This window comes from Numenius arquata, chromosome 20 (genome assembly GCF_964106895.1).
Source record: "Numenius arquata chromosome 20, bNumArq3.hap1.1, whole genome shotgun sequence".
Classification (NCBI taxonomy): Eukaryota; Metazoa; Chordata; class Aves; order Charadriiformes; family Scolopacidae; genus Numenius; species Numenius arquata.
The window spans coordinates 3,939,872-3,966,236 of NC_133595.1; the positions used below are offsets into that span (position 1 = coordinate 3,939,872).

The following is a 26,365-nucleotide window of genomic DNA, read 5'->3' on the forward strand; positions in this document are numbered from 1 at the left end:
TCCCGAAGTACTTCTTAGGAAAAGACAGGGAAGCAGATTAAGATTTTTTTTTTTTTTTTTTTATGCTAAGTTTCCTGTTGCCATGGATTTGACTTGTCTTTTTCTGCATCAGTTCAGGTGGTTGTCTCTGGTTCCCTCTTGGTAGCAGCTGGAGGTGAAATGGCCGGGACTGAGTGATGTCTGTCACTTGTAGAACAGAAACTTGACCACTCAACCCCCACGTTTTAGTTTCCAACAGATGCAGTGTCATCCGTGCAGTAAGAGCATCAGCTTTCTTGATCCTCAGGGTCACGGCAGCAGCTCGAGGGACAGCGGGGGGCAAGTCACTGTCCCGGCCAGGGCTCCGTGGGCTCCCCTGCACCCCAAAAACGGGGAACGGGGAGGTGGCAGGGTGCCAATGACCCTGTCCCCTTCCCAGGGCCTGCTCCGTGGGAAGAGGGGGTGCTTGCGGGGGTAGAGGGCCGAGGTCTCCCCCTCTGCAGCCCCAAGGGGTGTCCCTCGGGGACCCCCCCATTCTTCCCGCCCGGAGCCTGGTCTGCCACGCCGCCCGGGGGCGCTAGAGAGCAGCGCCAGCGCCCCCTCCCCGTGCGCACGCGTGCCCGCCGCTCTTCCCCCTCCCCTCAACAGGAGTCTTCTCGCGAGAGCGTCCCAGCGTCGCGTGGCTGCTGGGGCAACATGGCGGCCGCCGGCGGTGAGGGGAGCAGCAGCGCGGCAGCGGAGAACCGCGCCGGGCAGGATGGACACGACGGGTCGGCGAGAGCCCCGGCGGAGGCGGAGAAGGGCAGCGCGGCGGCGGTGCTGCCTGGCTTCGACGACGCGGACGCCTTCGTCAAGGTGCGGTGCGGCGGGGCCGAGGGGGAACGAGGCGGGCGACGGGCACTACCGCTCCCGGCGTGCCCTGCGCCGCTCGGAGCATGCCGGGAGCTGTAGTTGTTGTCTGCGGGGGCTGCCTGGGGACCCCCGCTGAGGTAGATGCCGCCCGCGAGGAGCCCCCAGACCCATGGGCCTTCCTGCGGGTACCGGGGAGCAGAGCGGGGCCTCGGGGCCTGTCGCCGCCCGGGGCTCAGGCCTGCTGCCCTGAGTAGGGCCGCGTGAGCGCACGCTCCCGGTGTTGGGGAGGGGGGTTGGTGGGGGTTTGCCGCCTCCCCCACGTGAAATGGGGAGTCGGGATCCCTGTGAGGGCCGTTGCTGTGGCCATGGGCATTGCCCTTTGGATTACAGACCTCGGCATCAGCTACGGTGTATTTTCCTTGCACACGCTGCTGCTTCTTCCAAGAGGGGGGATGTCTGCCTGTTCTCAAGCAGGAAGTGTTGCAGGGTGGGTTTTTTTGTTAAAACAATAAAGTCATTATCAGTGTTTCTGCTGATTTAACAAACTTTCTTTCAGACCTTAAATACTGGACCGAGTTTTAAGTCTTGATGCTAAACTTTCATCATTTTAAAGGTTCTCCAAATAGACAATGCGAACTAAATGACTGTAAACCTATTCACATTGAAAAGCGCTATGATTTTATATGTTAGACCCACACAGTTCAAACAAGTTAGGCAAAATGCGCTTCTGCCACGTAGTATCCTGGGTAAATGGAGGAACAAACTACCAAAAAACCCACTAATAACATGGTGTTCTTGCACAGTATGCTCTCGGCACGGTGGTGGCTGCGACAAAGGCATCTAATGGGCTTCCTCAGCCTGGCGACGAGTACGATTTCTACCGAAGCTTCCCAGGCTTCCGGGCGTACTGTGAAACACAGGGTGACCGTCTCCTTCACTGGTAAGGATGCATTTGCGTCTCTGGGCCCTTGCTAATAGCTTGCAATCCAAAACAGAAGGCAGCACCCTGCTTTGGAGACCCTAAACTTGCTGTAGATAAGAAGATGTTTTATTTCACATACCTAATTTTAGCTACTTTTCTAGCACTTGGCAGTTTAAGTAATAAGTTTAAAGAGATCCTTTCATAACGATTTGGATAAAGAGCTGTGCAGAGAGCAGAGACTGATATAAAACGCATGAGGCAATCTATTTAAAAAGTCACATAGTTCGTAAGAAATTAATTCTAACAGTTAATACTGTATAGATGTTTCTTCTTTGCACTGCTCATGCGATGTTATCTGTAAGTACTGTATTTGATTCGTTTTCAAACTTTGAAGATGTAGAAATTTGGAAGAGAACTGACCTGCTTTCAAATTGCTGACAGCTGTACTGTTCTTTTACAAGCATGAGCAAAGTGATGCAATACCACGGCTGCCGTAGCTACATGAAAGATCGCAGCAAAGTGACCGAGCTGGAAGATAAATTTGATATGCTGGTTGACTCCAATGACGTCATTCTTGAAAGAGTGGTAAGCAAATTAGTGCTGGATGCTGTTCTCATAAACTGTTCAGTTGCCACGAGTCTTCTTTTCATTGCAAGAATTTGAGGGGTGGCGCTTTTACAGTTACATCTAGTGTTTCCTCTGTCTGATGGTGTTCCTTTTAATTTTAAAAACGTTTCCAGTGGTCACAGCAGATAAGGCAGGTGGGTTATGGCCCAGAGGGAAGGAAGGTAATATGTGACCTGTGAGGAAACTAAATACAGTTTGGCACAAGAACCTCACAACCCGAGAACAGATCTGTAAATTCATAAACTAGGAAACTCTTCCTACCCCTGATCTTCGACATGCTCCTTCCACATCCGTCTGTCTCCTGATACACAGAATTTGGGGGAAATGGCTGTGGAGCGGTCCACCTGTGTGACTTTCTTTATTCAGTCTGATTAAGAGTGGCTGAGCATGATAATTTAACAGGTGTTTGGTTTTCACCTCGCTTTTCTGGAATTTAGGGTATTTTATTGGATGAAGCAGCAGGAGTGAACAAAAACCAGCAACCAGTCCTCCCTGCTGGGTTACAGCCCCCACAGACGATCATTTCCAGCTGGAACCGCAAGGTGAGGCCTCTGCGCTCAGTTTGCCGTGTTATCTTACCTTTTTTCCTAGTATTGGCACTACTGACTTCCCAGGGGAGTTGAGTAGTTAAATGTGCTGTGACATTTTTTTACACGTCCTAACTCCCTTCCTCTTTTTTCCTTTTCCTGTTATTCAAACTTGATTCTGGATTCTCTGTACTTTCCATTGCCATCTCAGTTTCATGTACCCAACAGCCTTTCTTTTGCTTATTCGTATGAATTCAGGATCCTGATTGAGCAAACTTTCAGTCTTGGGTGCTGGACTCACTGCAAAAGAGTGACTCGCTTTTGAGTTTGGGGTATAACTTTATTCTTCTGAATATTGGGTCAGGCTGAGTTAAAGAAATTCTGAACGTTTGTTAAGTCCTGTGAATCTTACCTGTGGTTTACTTTTTTTTAAACAGGCGGGAGAATCTCACAAGAAAGCTCAATCTGAAACCTTCCGACTGCTTCATGCCAAGAACATCTCTCGACCACAGCTTAAGTTTCGGGAAAAGATTGACAATTCCAACACTCCCTTTGTACCTAAACTTTTTATCAAACCAAATGCTTTGAAACCTTTGCCTGAAGGTAAGGGGTTTATTTTTTGTTGGGTAACCTCTTTGAGAGTATTTGACACAGATCTGCCCTCACAGTCTAGAGGAGAAATCCTTGACTGTAAAAACAAGGAACAGCAGGAGATGTTGAGCATTTAGGTGCCGTAAGCTCTGTGATGCTCTTGTTTACATACGTGCAATGTAAGGGTAGGTCAGCATACAGCATCTTCTTCTTGGTATACATTAAATAACCTGTTCCAAACAGATATCCTGCTGCTTCTCTTTCCCACTATTGATGAGAGTCACTCTGGAACCAGAAGTGGTCTTGACTAGTCTAGTTGGCTTTACAGATACTGCTTTCTAATTATTTAGGAGCACCACGTGTATGGTTAGACCTACCTTTGTTTTGGGTGCTTTATCAATGCCGCCAGCGTAACATCCTGTCTCGGCAACGTGTCACTCCGCTGCTGATGGTTCTTCCTTAGTCTGTGCTGATGCGGTTGTACTTTCAGTAACTGGGAATGATTGAAAGATTTTTTTTTTTCTGAAGATTTTTCAATCTCCTTCCAAGCTTTTGAGCAGAACCACCTTTTGTCTTGCTTAACAACAGCCTGGTAAAACCTAGTAACTGAGTTGTCATTACAGACAGAAATCTTGCTGACAGCAAAAGCTACAGGTCTAAGTTGTTAAGATTTTTGATACTTTATGATTTTAATAGGATCTTGTGGTGGGTGGAGGGGACAGAGTAGTAGGCTGGGAACATGTTCTGTGTGGGACACAGTCCAGTTGTTCCATATTGGTTGTTCAGCCCTCACAAAAAGTGGACGGGAACGAAAGGAGCGGCCTGAAGACTTGGATGTACCAGCTGCTTTGGCAGACTTCATACACCAGCAGAGGACACAGCAAACTGAGCAAGACATGTAAGAAATTAACCTGACAGCAAGGTTCTTGGAGTACCTTTGGTGAACATGCACTTGTATGGTCCCGTCGTGCTGATGCTATTCATGTGTAACAGCTTTGCATGTGTTTGTGTCCACAGACTATGTTGCGTGTGATTTGCTTTAGACATCTGCAGTTATTTTAAACCTACATAAGCTTAATCAGAGGCAAAATTTCTACTGGGTAGGGAAACTGATGTAGTTCTCAAAATCTCTGTGCTCTGGCTGCATAAAGATGACTGAAACTTAGTCTGTGCCTGTCTTCCTGATTTCCACAGGTTTGCTCATCCTTACCAGTATGAACTGGAGCATTTTTCTCCACCAGATGGAGTTCTTGAGAAACCAGAACCCCAGGTTGGTGCCCACATTAATTTAAACTTAGCACAGATGCAGTACGTTTACAGCCAGCCGTACTTGACAAATTTCAGAATTGAGGATGGAGGTCAGGGGTGGGAATTGACAGAGAACATATCCTGCCTAATAATTTGCTCTGCCAGATGTACAGGCCCATCAAGGAAACACCCTGTCATTTTATCACCACGCTGGATGAACTGGTAGAACTAAATGAAAAGCTTATGAACTGTAAAGAATTTGCCCTGGATTTAGAGGTAAGTAAATTGTCTTTTCTGTTTAAAAGTTACACGTGTACTGTTAGTACCTGGGAGACCATTATATTCTTCTAGTCTGTTTTGTGGTTCTTCTCTTTCTGCTGCTTATCATACTTTCTGACATGAAAGGACAGTACATGGCCTTACCTAGAAGGTTGAATTAAACTGAGTCAATATTATTATAAGTTTTCCAATGGTAGTACTGGCTGCACACTTCATACTGAATGTGTCTTCTTTCAATTCATCCCATGTATTTTTATGTCACATTAGTGACTGCAAAGATACAGCTTTGCTTATCCAATTGTCTTTTTCTTTAAGAAGTGCTCTGTTGCTTTTTCTTCCTTCATTTGCGGTGCTGTTTGTTTTATAGTATTGCTTCTGTAATGGATCCTAGCTTACCTCTCTCTTCCGTGTTTTTCAGCACCATTCCTACAGGAGCTTCCTGGGCTTGACGTGTCTGATGCAGATTTCCACCCGAACAGAAGATTTCATTATTGATACACTGGAATTGCGCAGTGACATGAACATTCTCAATGAGACCTTCACAGACCCTGCAATCGTGAAGGTCAGCTGCCAAATTCACCAATTCCCCACCAGAATTCCTTTTTTTTTTTTTTTTTTTTTAATTTTTCCCCCTTCGTTTAAGCTTTATTATAGTTAAAAGTATGCTGTGTGTTCTGTCTTGGTCACTTAGCTCTGCTTTCATTGTAATTTGTTCATGTGCCTGTTTCCTTGATGTAAGTGGGGAGTTACTTGCCAAGTGCGCTCATTTAGTAGTTCTGCACTTAGCGGTGAAGGACAGAGAGAGAAGTAGTCTGGTCCTAGATACGTGAATGTGAAACCATAGCACTGCCAGCCTGGAGTAGGAACATCCTTCATAGCATTCTCAATTTTTTTTCCTTTTCAAGGTCCTTCATGGTGCTGATTCAGATGTGGAATGGCTACAAAAAGACTTTGGTCTCTACTTGGTGAACATGTTTGATACTCACCAAGCTGCTCGTCTCCTCAATCTCGGCCGGCATTCTTTGGACCACTTGCTAAAGCTCTATTGCAATGTAGATGCTGACAAGCAGTACCAGCTGGCAGACTGGAGGATACGGTAAAAACTGACCCCTTAAATGGCCTGGAGCTGCAAGGTAGCACTTATCCTTGTTTGTATATTTAGAGAGGAGAATGTTTCTAGTTGCAAGCCCCATAGTTGTAGGTTTGTCTCAAAATGAAGAAGCACAGTGTGTACCACGCTGTGCTTTAATGCTTTTATGAATGTTACATTTTCCTGTGTTTCTTTAGAAAATGAGTTCTTTTGAGAAGATCAGGTAAAATTAAGTAATGAAAAGCTCCTGGAAGCTCACTTCTTAGCAACAGTGCGGAACCACTGCAGTATTATGCAGAAAATTAGTATTTGCTCCTCTAGAGCCCCCAAAAAAGCATTCAGTGGTCCGCCCTAGGAAGAGCAGTATGCCTTGGAGCAACGAGCTTGGCAATGCAGCTGGACCTTGCACACCACAAGAGATCCCAGGTCTACTTTATGTAGGGTCTGCAGAGAGGGAAGAGTTACAGCAAATACCATAGCAAGCAGTTCTGCCATCTGACTGTGGTGGTATAGCTACACAGCAATCCTGCTCTTTGGCATGAGAACGAGATGCCATCTGTATTGGAGAGTGGGCAGCACATTACTGCTGTTGCCCAACAAATCCTTCAGTAAGAAAACAGAGGAATTTTCATGTTAGTTCTTAGCATGTTTTACGTGCAGTTTGCCCTAATGTGCCTTGCAAGAGGAAAGTAACGGTTTGAGGGGGCAACTGAAAGGTGCTGGCATAATTTTGTCTCTTTTTCTAGCCCTTTGCCAGAAGAAATGATACGGTACGCCCGTGAGGACACTCACTACTTGCTCTACATCTATGATAAAGTGAGGGAGGCGCTGTGGGAGAGAGGGAACGAGCAGCCCACTCAGCTGCAGGTCGTGTGGCAGCGCAGCAGGGACATCTGCCTCAAGGTAAAGCTTCGCCTGGTTGGATTACCTGGATGGGCTTAGTAGGACAGAAAGTCCTTTGCTTATTCCATGTCCGTTGCATAGGCAGAGGGTTTTTTCCTCTGTGTGTGCCTGAAAACAGCTGTATAAACTGCGACCTGGTTGTGTGCAGTCACTTGTTTCAGTAGCTAAAATCCTTGGATTCATAATGCCCTCCTGCTGTTTTCTGAATGCTGGCACTCCTTGGCCTCCCAATGCTTTCAGGTGTGTCCTTCCCAAGAGAGGTGTTACATTTCCAGTTCTACTGGACGTTCCTAGAAGTTCAAAGCCTATGAGATAATGATATTGTGTCTGTGGAAAATGCTGTCTATGAAAGTAGACCTTGTTTAATGTAGTAAAGCTTGAAGATATTCTGTGTCGAAAGCTGCTTCTGGAATTGGTGAGGGTAGTTTTCCCCTAAAAATGGTTGAGACTTGTGTTTTCCAGGGATAGGGCCCTAACAACAGTTTAGATAAAAGCTCCAAGACACATTGTACCTGAGTTTATTCAGTCTCCTTTGTGTCTGTGTGAGATTCTGTCTGTCGCAGTGAAGCAAGGCAAACTAGAAAGCACAAATCTGATACTGATCATGAGTGTTTTGGTTTTTCCTGTCCAGAAATACATCAAACCCCTCTTTTCAGATGAATCCTACCTTGAGCTCTACCGGAGGCAGAAAAAACACCTCAACACGCAGCAGCTGTCAGCATTTAGGTTGCTGTTTGCATGGAGAGACAAGATGGCACGTCAAGAGGACGAGAGTACAGGGTAGGAAGTCTTTTTTTACAGACACTGACTTAATACTGCTATGAGTCTCTTGGATTGTGCTCCTCCCCTCGCCCCCCGAGGTGGAACCACTTTCTTACTTGTAGAACTTAGTGTACTACCTCAGGCAGCTTCTCACACAGAAGTCCTGCTATATTAGCACTCAATTCTTACAGGTATCTATATCAACCCTACTTAATTGCTTTTTAACCGATTTCATCTTTTCAGACCCTGTAATTAGGGCAGACTTGTGCACTCTGAAGGTATTTTTAAGAGTTCTTAATGTTCTGTTACATTCACACTGCCTCTTTGTGTTGTAGATACGTGCTACCAAATCACATGCTGTTGAAGATAGCAGAGGAGCTGCCCAAGTAAGTTTTGTTCACCCCTGAGGAGTCTCGTCTGATTTTAATATCCAGCAAGTTGTTTCCTAATGTGTAATTACTTCTGCAGTAGGTCCCTTTCTTCCAGCTCTCAATACTGCTTTTCTCTATAGGAAAAGAAATAAATAGGAACGCTCCTTCAGAAGGCTCCAAACTTCTAGGAGATATCTATCTCTGATTTTATTCCACTAATAAAACACATGCCTTTGTATTGCTCTGTGTCACACAGCCCCCCTGACATTCCTACAGTATTACAGAGCAAGAGAGGGATGAGTTCCCCTGTAACATTTATTTGAGAGGGTTTTTTTAGTTCCTAAAGGAATTGAGCAGGAGGCAACTTAAAACACCCTATTTATACAACATTTTCCTCAAACACTTGGCACTCATCCTCTAACTTCCATACTTGAGAATAATAAAAACGCATCTTTAAACACAAGTCCACTGCTGGGCTCAGCTTCCATAGATGAACACTGAACAACTGAACAAGGAGCCATGGGGACAGATAGACAAACCACAGAAAAAGATAAGTGAGAGGAGAGTTGAGTTAATGGTTCCTCCTTACCTGCACAAACCTGGGAGAGAAGAATTTTTCATCATAGAAAGGAATAAACTCTGACAGATTTATCTGACTTGTCTTGTTCTGTCGTAGTCAGACAGACTGTGGTTATATCTGGTTGCTCGTCCTTTAATTGCGAATGCCTAACATATCGGCCATAAATACAGCACACTGATTTTTTCTCATCTCTCTTTAGAGAACCCCAGGGCATCATTGCCTGCTGTAATCCAATCCCACCACTAGTTCGCCAGCAGATTAATGAATTGCATCTTCTCATTCAGCAGGCCCGGGAGATGCCTCTTCTCAAGGTAGGAGTAGCTCGTACCACACAAGAGACTCATCTCTTGCTTTCCCTAAGCCAGGGTCTGGGGCTAAATGGTGACCTGTGAGGGTGTATATACTGAAGTTTGCTTTTTGAACTAATTAAAATATATATCGTCAGCATGTTGATATTAATACAGTCTTTCTCCTTTAGTGAAACAAAACCATTTGTGGGCATGAAGATGTCCTTTCTGTGTGAGGTGTTTAAATGTACCCGCTGCAGGGGAAGAAGAAAGAATGTAATTTTATTACCCTGCTAGCTTGTAATAAATGTGTTGAAAACATTGATAAGGAGGCCAACCTAGAAGAAATAGGGCAGGTGCATTTGACTGACTTGTCTTTCTCTCCCATTCTAGTCGGAGATCACTGTGGCAGTCAAGAAGAGAGCACCTCTATCCAACCCTGAGGTACAGTTTACCTAATTTAATTTAAGCCTTAAACTCAGAAACAAATGTAGCAAAATTCTACCTTCCAGCAAATTGTTTATTCTCATCCACTTTACAGGTCTCTCCGCTTTAATGTTCCTTTTCTGTGCTAGACTCATAATATTACTGGTTGTAAATTGGTATTTTACAAAGCCCAATAATAGCAGCACTTCAGGCTTCATCAGCAAACACTCTGGCTGCTGGACAGTTTGATGTGTGTCACTCTGTATCGGTGGATCTGTAAGAAGAGAGGGTTCAGATGAGTTTCTAAAGCTGACTCACGTACTCTCCTCGCGCCTATGAAGTAAAGCAGCTCCATCAGCCAGTGGGTGTTTGCACTGATGCCCTTTGGATGGCAGATGCAATGTGCTCTGGCACATATATTAAGAATATTCAGTCTCTGAATTTCACGCTTTTATTCGAATTTTCGTTAATGTCTCTCTGCAATATATGAAAACATATACAGATATATAGAGTAGTGTATTAATGGGGTTTGTTATTTGAATCTCTCTGCAGAAGCTGGAAAATACCTTCTTTGGACCACATGACAGTTCCCGGATCCCTATGGATTTTCAGAACAGCTCTGCCTTGGGTAATTAACCTGAAAACTGTGCTAATAATGACAAGATGTGGCTTTAACATGGGGAAATAAGCAGCCCTGAAGAAACTTTTGGTGAAATCTCATTACATGAAAGAGCAGTAAAATACACAAGTATTTAATAAAAACGTCTCCTTTTCATGCAGATCCTGCACCAGTTTTGGAACACGGCTGTCTCTTCTCAGACACTGAGAGGACAATGAATATTCAGGGTGTTCAGCCAGAGTCAACGTGTCTTGTCGCTACTGCCACTGTCAGCATATTCAGTGTAAGCAACATGTTTGTGATTAGCGTCAGTATTTTAAGTAATTTAAGTAATAGAAAACATACTTAATAATAATCTGATAAAAGTGTGTGAAAGAGTTGGAAGAAATAGTAAGGTGGGACGTGCATAGAAATGGTGCTGGCTTCCTGTCAAGCGCATGGCATAACCAAGACAACAGGGTTAGGAGGCCAGCACGTTATTTACATCTCTCTGGGGAGTTACTGCATCAGTGGAGTTTCAGATAGAGTCAGAAATAACATGCATGAAACGGCAATAGCCAAAACCAAAAGTTATTAATGTTAATATTTCTTCCTTTTCTTCTTTAGGAATGTGATGAAGATGAAGGAAATGAGAAGGCTTTAACCACTGCACAGCAGAAAGCTCAGCGTATAATGGAGTCCTTTGAAAATCCCTTTAGAATGGTAAAAGCTCCCAATACATATTTGAAGTAGGACTCAAACTACCTGGTGCAGAGGATGCTCCGAGCTGTTTTTCCAGGCCGATCTGAAAGAGCTTGATACAGCAGCAGCTGCCGCTCTCTTACTGGAATCTGGAGATTGTCTTTGCAAAGCACACACGTGTAGACTTGTTTTCCAAACACATTGAAATGCCCGTTAGATATATGTCTTTCTACCTAGTAAACAGACCTCTCGCTGTTTTGGGGTTTTTTTAATCAAGTTTGAGGTTTTTTTAATTTGCATCACATTTTCATCTCTGCTTTATGGCTAGAGTAAGTGAGCTGATTTTACTCTTCTAATGAATCGGAAGAACAATAGCAGACTTTGTTAGAGATCTGGAGTGGCAAATTACTGGGAAATAATATCAAAACAACTTTTTCTGGTGTGTGGTTGCGGATTGGGTTTTTGGTTTTTTTTAATTTTGTTTTTCTTTAACATTTCTCTTGGCCATAGCTGGGGTAACTCCTCTTTTTCCAAAAGGTAATCTATCTGTAGAATGTTTCTTAAATAGGAACTTTGTGGAACATTTTAAGTAGCATTTTAGCAGTGAGCTAAATGTCACGTGTGTTAAAGCAAAACGTTGTTTTCCTCTCCACAGTACCTACCCGCGGAACAGAACCCTGCCTATGTCTCGCAATCTGCAAAGTTTGACCCCTCATCAAAAATTTATGAAGTAAGTCTCGTGCTAAAATTTCCTGCCGAGTGGTACGAAAGAAACAAATAAGTAGATTATTTTGCTTTGGGAACTTCAGCAATATAGGATATTTATTTTTTTTTCCTTGGATTTTCCTTAGAAAAAGAAGGCAAGTTTTGAGAAACCTGACATGTTTCTGAATCTGTAGTTCATTGTTTCTGTGGCGTTTGTATCCTTCGAAGAACCAGGGATCGGAGACATTCCACTCCGTATTCCCTGTCTGTCAACTATAAACTACTACTGAAGTCTGTATCTGCCTTTGTTCTCATGGCTCATTTGTAGCTCAGAACTTTTTTAGAGTACATGGTTTTACTTTACCTGGTGCAGCAGATCTTAATCTCTTTTACAATCCAATTTGATCTTTTGTACTCTTAATGAAGAGCAGCGTGTGGTAGCAAGTTTATAAACTCTCTTTTCCTGTAAAGCTTCAAAGAAAGTGATCCCAGGTAATTTTTTTTCATTGCAGATCAGCAATCGATGGAAGTTGATGAGTCAGACGCAAGCACAGAAAGAGTCCAAGGATGAAACAAAAAAGAAAGCAGCCCAGCAGTCAGGTATGGCCATTCTTCCTCAATGTGCTGGCCAGCACGCTTTTCCCAATGCACGTAGATTGTTTCCCAGTTACAAGACGACCTTAGATGATGGATTTCCTGATGGATAAGGTTGTTTGACAAAGATTATACTCTATTTGGTTTGCTACAAGCTGGTTTGCTTGCTTTTTCTAAGCTCCTGGGTGACTTACTCCTGGTTTTTAAGGTAACGCTTGTTTGTTTCTGCAGCTGCTCGTGACCAGGCACAGAAGATATATAAAGAGGCAACAGAAAATATTGTATCTGTTCGTCAGCAAGCTATGGTATGTCATTGAATTCCCTACTTCCAGCCTTTGCCCCCTTTTGACTTTTATAACGTAGTTCAGAGTGAAACCCTGAGCCCTTTAGCTCTGAAGTACCTGGATGACAGTCCTCTGGTAGCAGTTCTGTGGTTCTGCCCTGTGTGTAGCAGCAGCCTCAGAGCAACTGTGCTGTGCAAATCTTTGCATCCCTCCATATCTTCAGCAGGGAATGTTTTGCGCTGCTGCACCTCTCTGCTCCTCACTTGCCTGGGTTCCCCCAAACCTGCCTGTGGGGCCACAGCAGGTCTCAGCCTCTCGTATCCTGTGAAATGACAGCTTGGCTTTTTAGCTGAAAAGTCCCTGCTGTGAGGCAAAAAAGGCCCGGAGAAGAGCACAGTGCTTTCTCCCCACACTATTATTGCTACAGGCAATAGCTGTCACTGGGGCCTAGGTTTGCTGGGCAGTTCATCTGCATGCTGTTGTTCATGCCTACACAGAGATGTTTCGTTCTCCTCTCCTGAACTTGTCCTTGTTTCTATTCTGTGGGTTGCTTTCACAGCAGGAACAAGCTAATAAGAAGAGGGAGAGGGTCATGAGTGAAACGGGAACAGAGTTGCCAAAACAAGAGAAGAAACGGCCAAAAGCCTCCCAGCAACCAGAGGAGCTGGAAGCACCGAAGCAGTTTACCCCCTTTGATTACAGCAAGTCCAACTTCAAAGTGTTTGCGGGTAAGATCTGGATCTTTTGTGAGAGTGCTGCAGGCTGTGGAAAATGTTGCCAGCTGAGCCCTGAAGGGGGCTGTGTGTGAATGTAGGTGCCAAGGCAGTATAGACTGTTAGCATGCACTTACCGAACAGTGGGGAACTACTAAAAGACATTAACTTGGGGAATGTACAGCCTAGCATCCCTTTTCTGATTTGGAAACAAAAACCATCAGCCAAGGGGATTGTGGATTCAAATGTTGCTTCTGTTCTCTGTAGAGAAAGTCATCTGTTTAATTGGACCCCAGGAACTAGGAGGCAAAGGAGATTTGACTCCTTTGTAACAAGTATCTATTAAAAAGCATCTTAGGATGCCCTTAAGAGACTGTTCTGGTTTTTAGCACGTGGGAGACTTTCAGTGAAACCCCCCTTATCATCAGAGGAACACTGGAATGTGCTGTTCTTTCTGGAAAACTTTTTAGTGACGGCTTCTCTCCTCTCTCCCTTAGGAAGCAGCAAATCGAAGCAGTCGCCACAATTCGATCCTGCCAAGCAAGCTTACGCGGGCAAGGTACGGACATGTCATGAAGAAACGTTGGTGGCAGCGTGTACCCAGCTGGGGACTGCAGATGACTTTTTCTGCATCTGCAGAATGTTCCCTAACAGCACTCGGTGCTGAGGTGCCGCTTCCCATCATGAGCTCACACTTTGTATTAGCTTCAAGAAGAGCTTTCTTGGGGCCCCTCAGACTCTCTTCTTGTTTCCCACCTCTTTGCACATTGTTCACACCTACGCCCCGTACTTCACAGGCGTGACACTTCGACAACACAACAAATTCCCAATACCAAATTCAAGGTGCTCTCAAAAACCTCAGAGTCAGTCAGATTCCAGGCCATGGCAGGTCTGCGTGTTGCCCACGTTCTCCACCAAGTACTGGCCTTAGGAAAATGGTCTCAGCTCAGAGAATTTTATTTAATTTATTGTTAATTGAGATTGGGAGATTGCTTATGCTTGCTTTCTTCTCTTTAGCCAAACACATACTTAGGGAAACCAGTGACCAGCACAGGGCAGTTCCTGTGTCATTGTGTCCCCCATGCCGTGTTCCCCCCTGCAGACCTGGCTTACCTAACCCCCCCCGTACACCCTGCACAGTGCCCCTGCATGGAGCGTTTGGGTGCTGATGTGTGACAGTAATAGGGTGCCCATGCGTCAACTTGTTGGGCGCTCGAGTGTTAATTTTAAGTTCTGAAGCTCATTTCTTGCATTTCAGCCTCTCTGCTGTGCGTGCTGCCTTCCTCAACATTTAACTGGAGGGCAAATGGTACCAGTGAGCATCTTAGATATTCATTAAAAAATCGTACTTTAGAAGCTGAGCAAGTTTATGCCTGATAGTGTAGGAAACCGTTTCCTGTGCAATCCTTTTGCTGTGTCAGTTAAAACTTATTTCGGGAGGAAAAAAGAAACAAAAAAAGATTGGCGAATTTGGGACAAAGCGTACAGATCCTTCTGTCCAGAGGGGTGAGATCTGTCGTCAGTGGGGCATTGTGCCTCGTGTCACGGTGAGACCAGTAGAACAGCACTTACTCAGCTGCATTTTGTGCTCAGGCACAAATATAAATTCCCAAAGCATAAAGTTCACGGTGTAAACGAGCAGTGTTTGTTGAAGTTGGAGGGACCTGACAGCACATGAATCTCATGGAATATAGAGTATTTGGCAAGTACCTCACGGTGGTGGTGGTGTTTTGTTTGGTTTTTTTTCCCTTCTGTGCAGAAATTTGCTGGAGCCAACAAACTTCAACAGTCTGGAAACCGAAGCATGTCCTATCTGGCGGGGAAAGCTGAGAGGTGTGTTGTCAGCCTGCTCCCATCGCCCTGCTGAAGTGTTTTCACGCCTGTGCCCCGGAGCTATGGGCAAAGCACAACTATTGTCCTCTCTTGCTGTGGGAGCCTAAGCACATGTTTCATGGGAAGAGGTTGCGTCACAGTTTGACGTCAGTTTAAAGGGAAAAAAAAAGAAAAAAAAAAAAAGGAAAAAGGAAAAAAAAAAAAGGCTTAGTCAGGATTAATGCAACCAAAGACAATTCTGGCTGGAAGGTTTGAAATGCTGAGGTAAAAGTTTGTGTTAATAGATGCGGGAGTTGCTTTCGTGGCCACAAAGATAGGTAGAGGTGGGGAGAACATTTGCTTGGCTTGGGAGGAAGATAGGACAAGAGGAAATGGGCACAAACTCGTACATAAGGAGTTCCATCTAAACATGAGGAGGAACATGCTCTGGGCAATCCTGCTTTGGCAGGGGAGTTGGACTAGATGATCTTTATGGTCCCTTCCAACTCTAAAAATTCAGTGAAATTCAGTGAAATTCAGTGAAACTTCTTTACTTTGAGGGTGGCAGAGCACTGGAAGAGGCTGCCCAGGGAGGTGGTGGAGTCTCCGTCTCTGGAGACATTCAAAACCCACCTGGACACGTTCCTGTGCAGCCTGCTCTGGGTGGACCTGCTTTGGCAGGAGGTTGGACTAGATGATCTCCAGAGGTCCCTTCCAACCCCATATCATTCTCTGATACTGCCAAAGATGAACATTCTTGTTCTGAATAGATACTTACTGTGTAGCTTACGAGGCTTGATCCTTGTGTATTATTTAGCCATAAAAGCAACACTCCGTAAGGGCAGCACTGGAGCGAGAAGGGTTCTGCTGCACCACAACCTTGTCTTAGTAGAATCATTGTAACCTATCACAGGTTTTCTATCTTGAATGAATTTAGAGCAAAAGTTAAAGTCTCTCTGTCTTTTGCAGGGGTTCCAGGCACCACTGGCCAAAGAGATAGTCCTTGTTACGGGACCCGTGGGAGTTGCTGCTGGACGAAACAATAGTCAGAAGTATTGTCACCATGGGAAGGCAAATGCCGGTCATTGAGCAGTTTTTGTACAGAAACGTTTTTAAACCCATTAAAATCCCTTTTTTTTCCAAAAGGAAAAAATCTTAATGGATTTCACTTTTATTATATTCACGTTGGTTTTTTTTTTTTCCTAATTGTACTCACGATGTTGCTTTGTTTCTAATTTTGAAAGTTTGTCCTGTGTCCTCGAACACAGTTAGGCTAAACTTGTCACTTCTGGGAGCTGCTTCAAGTCCAGAACCAGCACGTCAGTGGAGTATGAGAGGAACTTCTTGGCGTCTCTAAAGCCAGCACAAAAAAATAGCAAGATTCAGTAAATGTGACTCAAACCCCCACAGTCCAGAGGAGGAAATAAGGCCAGGCTGTCTTTTATGATAGACCTTGCTTACAAATCGAGCTGCTCACCTCTTACAAAGACAAGGTAATAGGAAAAATTAGTCTGTGGATTTTTAAGCAAAGATTTTTAAGGGGGAAAAAAAGAGTTGGGGTACTTCTTGGATCAGAGACCAGTGGTTTCACTGTAAAGTCATAGAGTGGAAGCAATCACATTAAGTAGAAGGTGAAAACACAAGAATGCAGTGTTGGGGAAAGCCAGTGGGGAAATCTCTGTAGAAGAGTATCAGCCCATGACTTGGATGGATGGATGGATGGATGGATGGATGATGGATGGCAGAGTTTATTCTAAACACTGACACCCGAAGGCTGTAATGCTGCTGTGGGAGAGGGAAGCAGTGTTTCTGTTTTACAGCGGGGAGTTCCAAAGGGTAGGACTGATGGGACTTTGCTTGAAGCCACATTAAATCAGTGGCAGAGCTGCTTCCTGGATTACTGGTCACTGACTAATAGATCTTGCTCCCCTCTCCCAACGGCCTTGTCTTTACGCTGTGATTTCCTTTTCTCACGAAGGATTTTCCATTTCCATGCTCACCTTTTCTGGCAACCACAGAATTTACTTCTGACTGTTCTGCTGGGCGCGAGGACTGATAAAAACTACCCTCTCCATCCTTAACCCGAGGGCTTTATTTTACAAAGACTGTCAGCAGGTTTGGGATTTTGCTTGTTTGTTCGTTTTCAATCTTTTCACCTATTTCTGGGGAGTAGGGAGCGGAAGGAACAGAGGAGGGTTTTTCCTCCTTGGGTTATCTTAGGATGAGCGGTGGCGGCCGAGCAGGATTGTAAAGGTAGAACAGAGTCCCGAGCAGGATTGTAACGGTAGAACAGACTCCCTTTCTGCTCGTGAAATTGCTTGTGCGGCTGAATATTGGAGAATGTTTGTGCAAAGAGGCAGTTAAAGAGCACTTGTCTCCCAAGCGCATCTGCAGGGGCTGCCAGTCTCGTCAGCGTCACCGCTTCTGGTGCTTCTGCAGCTTGAGGGACGAGTAGCTCTTACCCAAAGCCCCAGTGGCTGCAGAGACGTTAAATTTTCTGTAGTTTCATTAAGTCCTCTACTTAAATTTCCACGCAGAGTGACATTTGAAGGATGATGGCAATTTCAGTCCGTTTCCGCTTTCCCGTACGAGTTGCTGCTTCCTGCCACCGGCTTTAAAAATGCCTTTAATGGAAGCGACCAGCACATCCCTGCCTTCTTCATTCACCTGGGTACACCTGCGGCTGGGATGGAGTCGTGGCACCGAAATCCCGCGATCTGAGACCATTTTGCCCTCGGGCGGGGGCTGTTTCTGGGTCCGTATCGCCCGCCGGGGAGCTCCTGCCCGAACACCTGGTGAGTCGTGTGTCGTGTCCCCCCCCCCCCCTCCAGCAACTCTGCCCCTCGCAGCACCTTTTGTGAGCGCCCCAGGCTAGAAAGGGATCAGCTTTTGTCGTCTTAACCCTTAAAACATCCAAATGAGACTTTTTCTCCCCCAAAACCCGAGGAAGCGCGCGGGGCGGGGAGTGACGCGCTCTTTCCCGCAGCGGGCGCGCCGCCCCACGTGGCCCCGGGAAGAGGGGAGGGGGAGGAGAACTGAGGGGGGGGGGGGGGGGGGGGCTGCCTACCCTGCTGGCATCCGCGTCACCGCCGCCTCGGGCCAATGGGGGCGCGGCGGCGAAGAGGTTGGGCCAATGGAAGCGCGGCGGCGCGCGCGCTGGCGGCCGAGGGGGCGGGGCGGTTGCGCGTGCCCCCTCAGCTCCGGGCTCCCGCGCCGGCGGGGTCAGGCGGCGGCGGCGGCGGCCGGGGCGCAGGTGGCCGGGGGCGGCCGGGGCCGAGGCCGGGCCGGGATGGAGCGCGGCGCGGCGGCGCTGATCCAGGAGGGCTGGTTCCGAGAGACGTGCCGGTTGTGGCCGGGACAGGCCATGTCGCTGCAGGTGGAGGAGCTCCTGCACCACCAGCGCTCCCGCTACCAGGAGATACTCGTCTTCCGCAGGTGCGGCCCGGCCCCGGGGGGGGGCGGCCCGGGGAGGCGGCGGTGAGGGGTAGGGGAAGGAGTGGGGGGGGGCAGCGCGGCGCCCAGCGCCATGCGGCGGGGCCTGGTGGCGCTGGGAGGGGGCGGGGGAGCGCGGCCCCGGGCCCGGGCCGGCTCCAACCCCGGGCCGGCTCCAACCCCGCTTCCCCGCTCTGCCCCAGCACCACCTACGGCAACGTCTTGGTCCTGGACGGGGTGATCCAGTGCACGGAGCGGGACGAGTTCTCCTACCAAGAAATGATCGCCAACCTGCCCCTCTGCAGCCACCCCGACCCCCGCAAGGTGAGTCGTCCCCGGGCCCACTCCGCGGGGTCTCCCCCAGCCGGCCCCGGGACCCGCAGACCGGTCCCCGGCCGTGGGCCGTCGCTCCAGGCGCACCTCGGCGCTTGACAGAGTCCCCGTGGGCCACCGGAGCACATCGCCCAGCGCCGGGGCAGGACGGGCCCGGAGGGCTGCGGGGTTTCACGCCGTCGAAGTTTCCCCGTGAGCCCGCCCGGCTGACGGCCGGTTTTCTGCCCTCTCCCCTCCCAGGTGCTGATCATCGGCGGCGGCGACGGGGGAGTGCTGCGAGAGGTGGTGAAACACCCCACCGTGGAGTCCGTGGTGCAGTGCGAAATCGATGAGGTGCGTTGGGCTCCCCAAGCTGCCTGGAGGTGTCGCGGGGTTGGGGGGGTGGAGGGGGCTTCAGTCAGGCGAGCCGGCTGCCCAAGCAAAAGCAGCCCCTGCTTCGCAGCATCCACGGGAGCTGCTCCTTCACCTGCTGCCCCTTGTCAGCAGCGAGTGCCTTTGCTGCCGGTTCTGCTGGCGTGACACTGACAGCGCCACCTCTTTGCCTTACGAGTCATCTACGTGGCAGCTGGCTGCTTCTTTCATGTGATTCCTTCCACACACGTAGGGTAGAGGCCCTTCCAGGCCAGTGTGGGCCAAGCGTGGGATCTGGAGGAGGAGAAGTTCTGGTTTTCTGAAAGTGGTGCTTTTCCCTCTCCCCCCCACCCCGCTGCAGAAGAGAAATCTGCTCCTGCCAGAGCAGGATGGTCGCTTTGTTAAGCCAGCTCCTCTAACTGAAAGCAGGAAATAAGCGGGGGGTATTTGTTTCCGTGATAGATGGGCTGCTCCTCCTTCTCTCAGTCAGTTTGTGCGGATATTTTACTTTCTTAGAAAGTTTTACTGTCTCCTCAAAGCAGGACCGTGTTAGGAATGGGAAACGTTGCTATATGAGACTGTACCCTGCTTGCCAAGCTAAGTAGACATATATGCCTGGTTTTGAGCAAGCACTGCCTGACACCAGCATATTTTTTTGTCTCTGCCAGCTGTGAGAAGCTGGTGGTGCTGAGTATAATTGCTGGGCCTAGGGCAGTGGCTGCCTAACCATTTTAGAGAGAAAACTGTATGTTATGGGGGAGACTGATAGAATGACTACAGAGTAGAGATGGGGATATTTCTCATCTTGCACCCAGAAACCTGCTGGCGTGGTTTTATTTAGGAAAAAAAACAAGAAGTCTTTGGCAGAGATCACCTCTGCAAGTGATGTCTGCAGGGAAAAGGAGCACGGAGCAGTCAGATCTGTAATCGTAGTCTCTTAGATCCTCGGGGAGCTTTTGAAGCTCCAAGTTCTTCTTGTTGAGTTTGGCAAGGACAGGCCAACAGTGTCGCTGAACCCTGAGGCCATAGGAGAGGGCTGAGCGTAGCTTGTTGGCTGAAGATGCTGACAGCTCTTGAGGATCTCACTAGTGAGTCGGGTTTGTGCTGAAGGCATGGAAGGAAGTGACTCATTGTGCTGTTCTTTCAGCTGCAGCTGCACAGTAGCCTGAGAAGTGGCTCCTTGTAGCCCCCCCTGACCCACTTGTGCTCTCTGTGTTGCAGGATGTGATCCAGGTATCCAAGAAATACCTCCCAGGGATGGCAGTGGGGTATTCCAGCGCTAAGCTGACCTTGCACGTGGGAGATGGTTTTGAGTTCATGAAACAAAATCAGGAAGCCTTTGATGTGATTATCACGGACTCGTCTGACCCCATGGGTAAGAATCCTGGCCGTAAAAGGGTACCGCTTTCCACACTCCTCCTCCTTTTCTCTTCTGCCTACCTCTTGGAAGTAATGTCAGCTTGCCCAGGCTGCTTTCAAGTGAAAAGACTGTCACTGACTTGATTCTTTTGGTAGAGAAAGGGAAGGATGAAGACCAGAAAATTGTATTAGCAAGTCTTCAAGCCAGCTGTCACCTTTCTCTCCTCAAAATTTGACTCCAGCAGCTATTGCTTCTGGCAGAGAGTTGATCCTTGAGTCCAGCAGTCCCGTGGGGGATACAGCACCGTGCTGGCAAAGACAGCTTTCCACGTATGTCTGCTAATGAAGCAGCAGCTCACGTGCTGTTGGTGTAGCTGCCTAGCCTGAAGATGTGTGTAGTGAGGTTGCTGTATTTCTGAAGGGGAAAACTGAGGTACAGAGGGACCAAATGTAGTTGTGGTGCCTCCTTTTAGGGACCTAACGACTACTGCCTGAGTCACCTTTACTCTTGCTACAGTCAACAGAGAGATATCTCTAAAAGGCAGTTTAGAGCAGGAGTTCAGTTTAGAAAATGCTCACTGAAGCAAGAGGCAGCAGCTAGGACTTGCTTTGATAAAGATCACGGGCTCCTGGGCTTGCTATTGAGCAAAGCTAAAATCCTGATGGTTCTGCTGTGCAAGGTGCAGGCTGGGGTTCACCCAGGGTCAAAACTTTTCGCTGCAATCACTGAAAAGCTATTTGAAGTGTCTTTTCCAGCACAGTCCCTGTGCAGGCTGGGCATTTGGAAAACTCTCTGAAGCCTACTGTCTTAGTCTCCCTCTAGATGTATCTCTTTATTCGCTTTTCTCTCAGGTCCTGCAGAAAGCTTATTCAAAGAATCTTACTACCAGCTGATGAAGACAGCCCTGCGAGAAGATGGAATTCTTTGCTGCCAAGGTGAGGATGCTGTCTCTGGGCAGAGGCTGATGCCGGGTCATTGCATGCAAAGTGTGAGGCACAAAGGGGACTCTCGTCTTGTGAGACGTGACGTGGGGAGTGAAATCCATTTCAGCTCCCAGCCGCAGGAGCGGTTCTGATCTGTGTACGTCAGCTCGTTAACTGCTGGACTGTGCTTAGTAACTGGCGTAAGGGTCTTATCTTGCCTTTGAAACTACATGAGCTGTGCGGAATATAGCAGGTTTGGACTTGGAACTACCGTTAACCTGGCACAGGCCTGTGCGAGAAGAGGGGCAGCTCTCACCTTGCATCCCGTCTTCCTTTTTCCCTGTAGGTGAGTGCCAGTGGCTGCACCTGGATCTCATTAAGGAGATGCGTCAGTTCTGCAAGTCTCTGTTCCCTGTTGTGGAATACGCCTATTGCACCATCCCCACATATCCCAGCGGGCAGATTGGCTTCATGCTCTGCAGCAAGAACCCGGTGAGTTTCAGGCACCTGCAGTGCCCTTTTCCACTCCCTGGAAGTACCCACAGAGCCTGCCTCTGGCTGTCCCTTATAGAGGCTGAGCTGTGGCACTGGGCTGTCCCAACCGTGGGGCCTCTGGACTCTTGCCGGGGCCCAGCTCCGCCAGCTCAGGACCACAGAGCTGCAAAGCACCTTGCTCAGTGCTGAATGAAGTGCAGAATAGGCCAATAATGTAACCAGTTGACTTAGAAAAGGACATGGTTTTCTCTCTAGGACAACAAAGTTGGAAGGGACGAAGCCACTATCAATTTCTAGACTTTGTTAAGGCTTTGGCTTATTGATGCTGGCTCTTACAAAGTGGGCACCTGCTTGATAAGAATAAGCTTGCGGCTGGTAATTGGCTTGTACAGAGGCCTCCAAGTGAGAGTCAGTGTTAGGACGTGGGCTGGTGCCTCTGTGTCAGACCACTGAGGTGTGTTCTCTTCCCAATCTGCTGCGTTACAGCAAGCCTGTAATCCAACTGCCACATTGGTGCAGGGAGCCAGCACCACTGCTCCTGTATTTATCTGGGGCTCTGGCAGCATGCACTGTGCCTGACTTGATGCAGACGTGGATTCTGCTCTGAAGAGCAAAAGCTTTGCTTCTTAGATGCTTAGGCACCATCTGACAGCTTCATCTGGCACATGGCTCACACACAGCTGACCTCATACGCTGACATCTGTGAATACGGGCGAGTCACACGAGGTTGGGAGCGTAAACTCCAGCCCTTGGGGCTGGAGCTGTGCAGAACCCTTGACCTCATACTAGAACAGAAAGTCATCTGTTTCCCTGCCAGTCCTCTTGGTTCTCTTCCATGAGTCACGATGTCTTATCACACAGCCTTTTGCTCGCTACCCAAACGCTACCTGGCTTCTTTATTGCAGAACACAAATTTCCGGGAGCCTGTGCAGCAGCTCTCACAGCAACAAGTAGAGGAGAGGAGTCTGAAATACTACAACTCTGACATTCATCGGGCAGCTTTCATTCTGCCAGAGTTTGCACGGAAGGTAAGCAAGGCTGCACTGGTGTTCCTCCAGCAAAGACGAGGTGTGACTTTTCTTTGGCAGGAGTGGGATTACGCAGGACTGAGGATTTCCTGCAGCCCTGAAGGCTTCTGTGGGCAAGTTGGAGCATGACAGTATGACATAGCAGAGGATGAGTCACTCTGGGAAGACAGGAGTTCAGTTTGGAACTGTTCTTTGGCTTGGTGTCCTATGCCTTGATCACTTCTACTTCACTTATCAAAACTAAGCCCAAGAGCCTGCAGAACTGGTGCTTCCCACTGGAAAGCTCCAGAAGTCATAGATAAAATGCGGTTGCGGTTTCTAGCGCAAACCAGAGGGTAAAGAAAGGATGCTCTAGCATAGTTCAGTCTGCCTTCTTGAAGAAAGGTCTGTATTTCTGCGTCATTCTGTCATCTCCTAATTGGGTTGCAACTGCAGGTTCTAGAAAAAACACCCTCGGAGTGTCTTAGGGATGAAGGCAAACGCCACGGTTGTGTTTCAGAGCCATGTTCCTGTTGAGAAGGGCAGGGCTGCAGCGGGTCCATCCTGATGATTTTTTTGTCTTTGGCTGTCTCCAGGCCCTGAGCGATGTGTGAGACTGAGCAGCTGCTTCCTTCCTTCGAGTTGGACCCTGAGATCGTCAGTGATGTGGTGGGGACCTTCCCAGCAGAACTGCAGATTTGCTCTCCACTGTGTGGGATTGTTTAACCCTTTGCCAGCCAACATTCCCTTTGATGATGTGTTAAAGATGATGGGGCATAAGCCAGATAAGACTATTGAAAAGGTCCAGTGACTTATTGTGCGAGGTCAAAACTGTTCTTTCCAGTGCTGGAAACGTAAGATGTCTTTTTCCTTTCTCTCCTCCCTGCACCCATTCTAAATCCTCCCCTCCCTGAGCCCACCTCCATCCCATACAACTGACATGATATATTTATAACTGACACGTATTTCTGTCCGGTGCTCTTCTGAGACCTGGGAAGAGTCCAGCAGGGTCACGGACTCAGCCTTAAGCGCAGAGAGCGAGAGCTTTGTGCGCAGAGTTGGCTTGCTCTCTCCTGACGGGAGCTCCCTGCTGCCGAGAGGGTTTGACTGGTAACAGGTCTGAGCCTTCGTGTTCCACCGCTCTTCTGCGACCCCTGCGCTGGTCTGCGGCACAGTTGGAGAAGTCACAGTGCAAACTGTTGCCATTCACAGTAGGTCTCCCTCCAACCCTGATGGAGTAGCAGTATTAAACACCAGCCAGGCAGGCTGGCAGCAGTCTTGTGGCTTTTTTTTTTTTTTTTTTTTTTAAATTTGTTGGAAACAGAAGTGCTGAGGTACCAACAGGCCGACTCCTGTTCTTACCTCTGCTGTCAGAGTGGTTCCAAAGAATGTTTATCAATATGGTGATAGGCGCTTTATATATATAAATATAAATATATATATATATAAAAAACAAACCTTGGATCCATTGCCTGCTGTTAAGTACTGATGTTGGGGAGTCAGTTGTGCTGACAAATCTCTCATCCCGGTCATGCTGAGATGCCTCAGGCCTAGTCCTTAGGAGGCATCATGATTTCTGATGCTGCTCCCGGAATCCCCAGATGCATAAGTTGTTTTTCGTTGTACTCTGTGAGATGGATCTGCCTCCGTACCACCACTGTGCGGTGGGTATCTTCCCAGCACAACCACTGCGCGGTTGTCACTCCCTCGCAATCAATTAAACACTCGGCTCTGGTTAAGGTGACATCGGTGTGGGTCGGTGTGCTTCTTTGGGGAGAGCGTGGGGGTGGAAACAGAGATCCGTCAAGTTTGCTGTGCTTCTCGGAAGACATCCAGGGGTGCTCTGTAGTTGGTCTGACTTCCTCTCTCTGCCTTGTCTCTGGGGATGACAAGTTATCATCAAAAATAAGTTCTGAAGAGTGATCCCTTTGCATGTTCTGTATTGTAACCTGACTTAATAGCTGTCATCCTCTACACTGCAGAAGTCAGTACCTTCTATCCAAGCTATTCTCTAGTCCAAACGCCGCCTGTGGTACAGCTTTCCAAGCTGTTTTCTAGCTGCCCATCTCCCTGCTGGCACCCCGTAATTCCTGTCAATCCCTTGCCCCACTCTGTTGCAGCATCCTTCTGCAAAAATTGCGCTGGCTTCGAGGGCCTGAACCAAGTCCTGAGCTCAAGCTGAGCAGGCTGGGAACAGTCGCTAGGTGGCATCAGCAGAAGACAAAAAAAGCTCCTTCTGAGGTAGGCTTTTTGGCTTGATGAGAGAAAACTAGAAGGAGCAGAGTTTGGCAAAGGTTGGGGTTGAGCTTTACCGTAATTGTGAACCCTACAAACGGAATCGGTGGTGCAGCCGGTGCCTGCCTGCAGCCAGGGACTTCTGTGGTGTCACTACCAACCCTCTACTTCCTTCCCTTTTTGATGGGACTTGCTGCTTCTCTGCCAATGTCCCGTTCTACTACCAGTATCGGTACAGCTTCTTTGTGGCTGTGAGGGTTTGCAAAGCATTGCTAAGTTGCAGAGCTGAGTCCTGATCTCCTTTGTATTCTTGTGTTGAGAAGATTGCACCCATTTTGTCTATTAATTGTCTGGGTAATTGTCTTCTTTCTCCTACAGCTACTGATTAGTTAGGGCTATTGAGGCATTTTCATTGCTCAACTCTTGTATTTTTATTATAAAGAGCAGACCAGTAATGGAGACTGGTTCTAGTTGCTCCTGTTTAAATTGCTGTGGAACCTGAACCCCATTCAGCCTTTCATCCTTGACAGAAAACTACCTCTGGCACTTTCTCTCCCCTGGAATGAGAATCAAGGCCGGGACTGTAGTCCGGGAAGGCCTTAGAGTAGCTGCCAACTAGTAACAAGTTCAAGCCTTCCACCCACCCTTGGTGAGTACAACAATGCCCAGGAGGGAAAGAGCTTCCTCAAACCTGTTACTACCCTCCACGCAGCTAATTATTCCTTTTGTTTCTCTGAGCTCTCTCCAAATTTGTAAGTTCAGCGAGTGGCCAGTGATGAGAGCCGAAAGACAAGGCTGTTTGCCATCCAAGTTGCACGCACTCTGTCCATAGGGCCCTATATATAGTTTCTGAGTCATTTCAAATCACTGTTCTTTACAGGCAGTTTTGAATACCTCGGAGCCTTGCAATAGGTGAAGACAGAGATCAGTTCCTGAATCAAGCACTCATTAACGGTACAGCAAGAGTTTGTGCATCTATAGCTGGTTCCATCTGAGCAGCTCTGAGTGCTTCAGGATTGTTAAGTGTCACCCCCGTGCTGAGAGCTGCCACGAGGCCTGCCTGCCATTGAACGCTGCATTTGGCATGGCAATCATCCGTCGGGCAATTGTGTCTGCAGATTAATTATCCCTTCCACAAACGCATGTCCAAGCTGCGGGAAGCTGCGGGATGCTGCGGCCAAGCAGGGTGGGGACTGAAAAGAGACTGGCAATTTGGGTAATGCCCGACAGGAGAAAACTAATGGGGCCTCGTATAGAACTGGGCACTGAAAGTGATCTTTGCAGTGTCTCCAGGTGGGCAACTAAAAGACTTGAGTACATTTTTTTCGGAGTTTTAGCTGGCTTTTGCCCAAGGCTAGTCAAGCAAGGCTGTTCGTG

At 47.7% G+C, this 26,365-nt stretch overlaps 2 protein-coding genes across 2 annotated transcripts; both read left to right on the forward strand.

Moving 5' to 3' along the window:
* The first annotated feature begins 664 nt into the window (after positions 1-664).
* EXOSC10 (exosome component 10) lies at positions 665-15,993 on the forward strand. Its single transcript, XM_074161544.1, has 25 exons — positions 665-834; positions 1,635-1,771; positions 2,215-2,338; positions 2,818-2,922; positions 3,345-3,510; positions 4,285-4,396; positions 4,693-4,768; positions 4,912-5,022; positions 5,444-5,587; positions 5,931-6,121; positions 6,862-7,018; positions 7,650-7,798; positions 8,116-8,166; positions 8,931-9,042; positions 9,412-9,462; positions 9,997-10,072; positions 10,225-10,346; positions 10,670-10,765; positions 11,400-11,474; positions 11,962-12,049; positions 12,275-12,348; positions 12,887-13,055; positions 13,538-13,599; positions 14,800-14,873; positions 15,822-15,993. The coding sequence occupies exons 1-25, from the start codon at positions 676-678 to the stop codon at positions 15,850-15,852; spliced, it is 2,712 nt and encodes a 903-aa protein (XP_074017645.1). The 5' UTR covers positions 665-675; the 3' UTR covers positions 15,853-15,993.
* A 2,148-nt stretch (positions 15,994-18,141) lies between these two features.
* On the forward strand, positions 18,142-23,367 carry SRM (spermidine synthase). Its single transcript, XM_074161724.1, has 8 exons — positions 18,142-18,287; positions 18,488-18,608; positions 18,858-18,950; positions 20,190-20,343; positions 21,180-21,263; positions 21,598-21,743; positions 22,652-22,774; positions 23,350-23,367. The coding sequence occupies exons 1-8, from the start codon at positions 18,142-18,144 to the stop codon at positions 23,365-23,367; spliced, it is 885 nt and encodes a 294-aa protein (XP_074017825.1).
* Positions 23,368-26,365: the final 2,998 nt, after the last annotated feature.

What these genes read in the sequence shown, in the direction of transcription:
- EXOSC10 (XM_074161544.1), top strand. Translation starts at nt 676, where the DNA reads ATGGCGGCCGCCGGCGGTGAGGGGAGCAGCAGCGCGGCAGCGGAGAAC. An exon ending in TTGAGAAACCAGAACCCCAG is followed by an intron (nt 4,769 to 4,911) that starts GTTGGTGCCCAC and finishes TTGCTCTGCCAG; the next exon opens with ATGTACAGGCCCATCAAGGA. An exon ending in GCAGGGACATCTGCCTCAAG is followed by an intron (nt 7,019 to 7,649) that starts GTAAAGCTTCGC and finishes TTTCCTGTCCAG; the next exon opens with AAATACATCAAACCCCTCTT.
- SRM (XM_074161724.1), top strand. Translation starts at nt 18,142, where the DNA reads ATGGAGCGCGGCGCGGCGGCGCTGATCCAGGAGGGCTGGTTCCGAGAG. An exon ending in GGACTCGTCTGACCCCATGG is followed by an intron (nt 20,344 to 21,179) that starts GTAAGAATCCTG and finishes CTTTTCTCTCAG; the next exon opens with GTCCTGCAGAAAGCTTATTC. An exon ending in TGGAATTCTTTGCTGCCAAG is followed by an intron (nt 21,264 to 21,597) that starts GTGAGGATGCTG and finishes TTTTCCCTGTAG; the next exon opens with GTGAGTGCCAGTGGCTGCAC.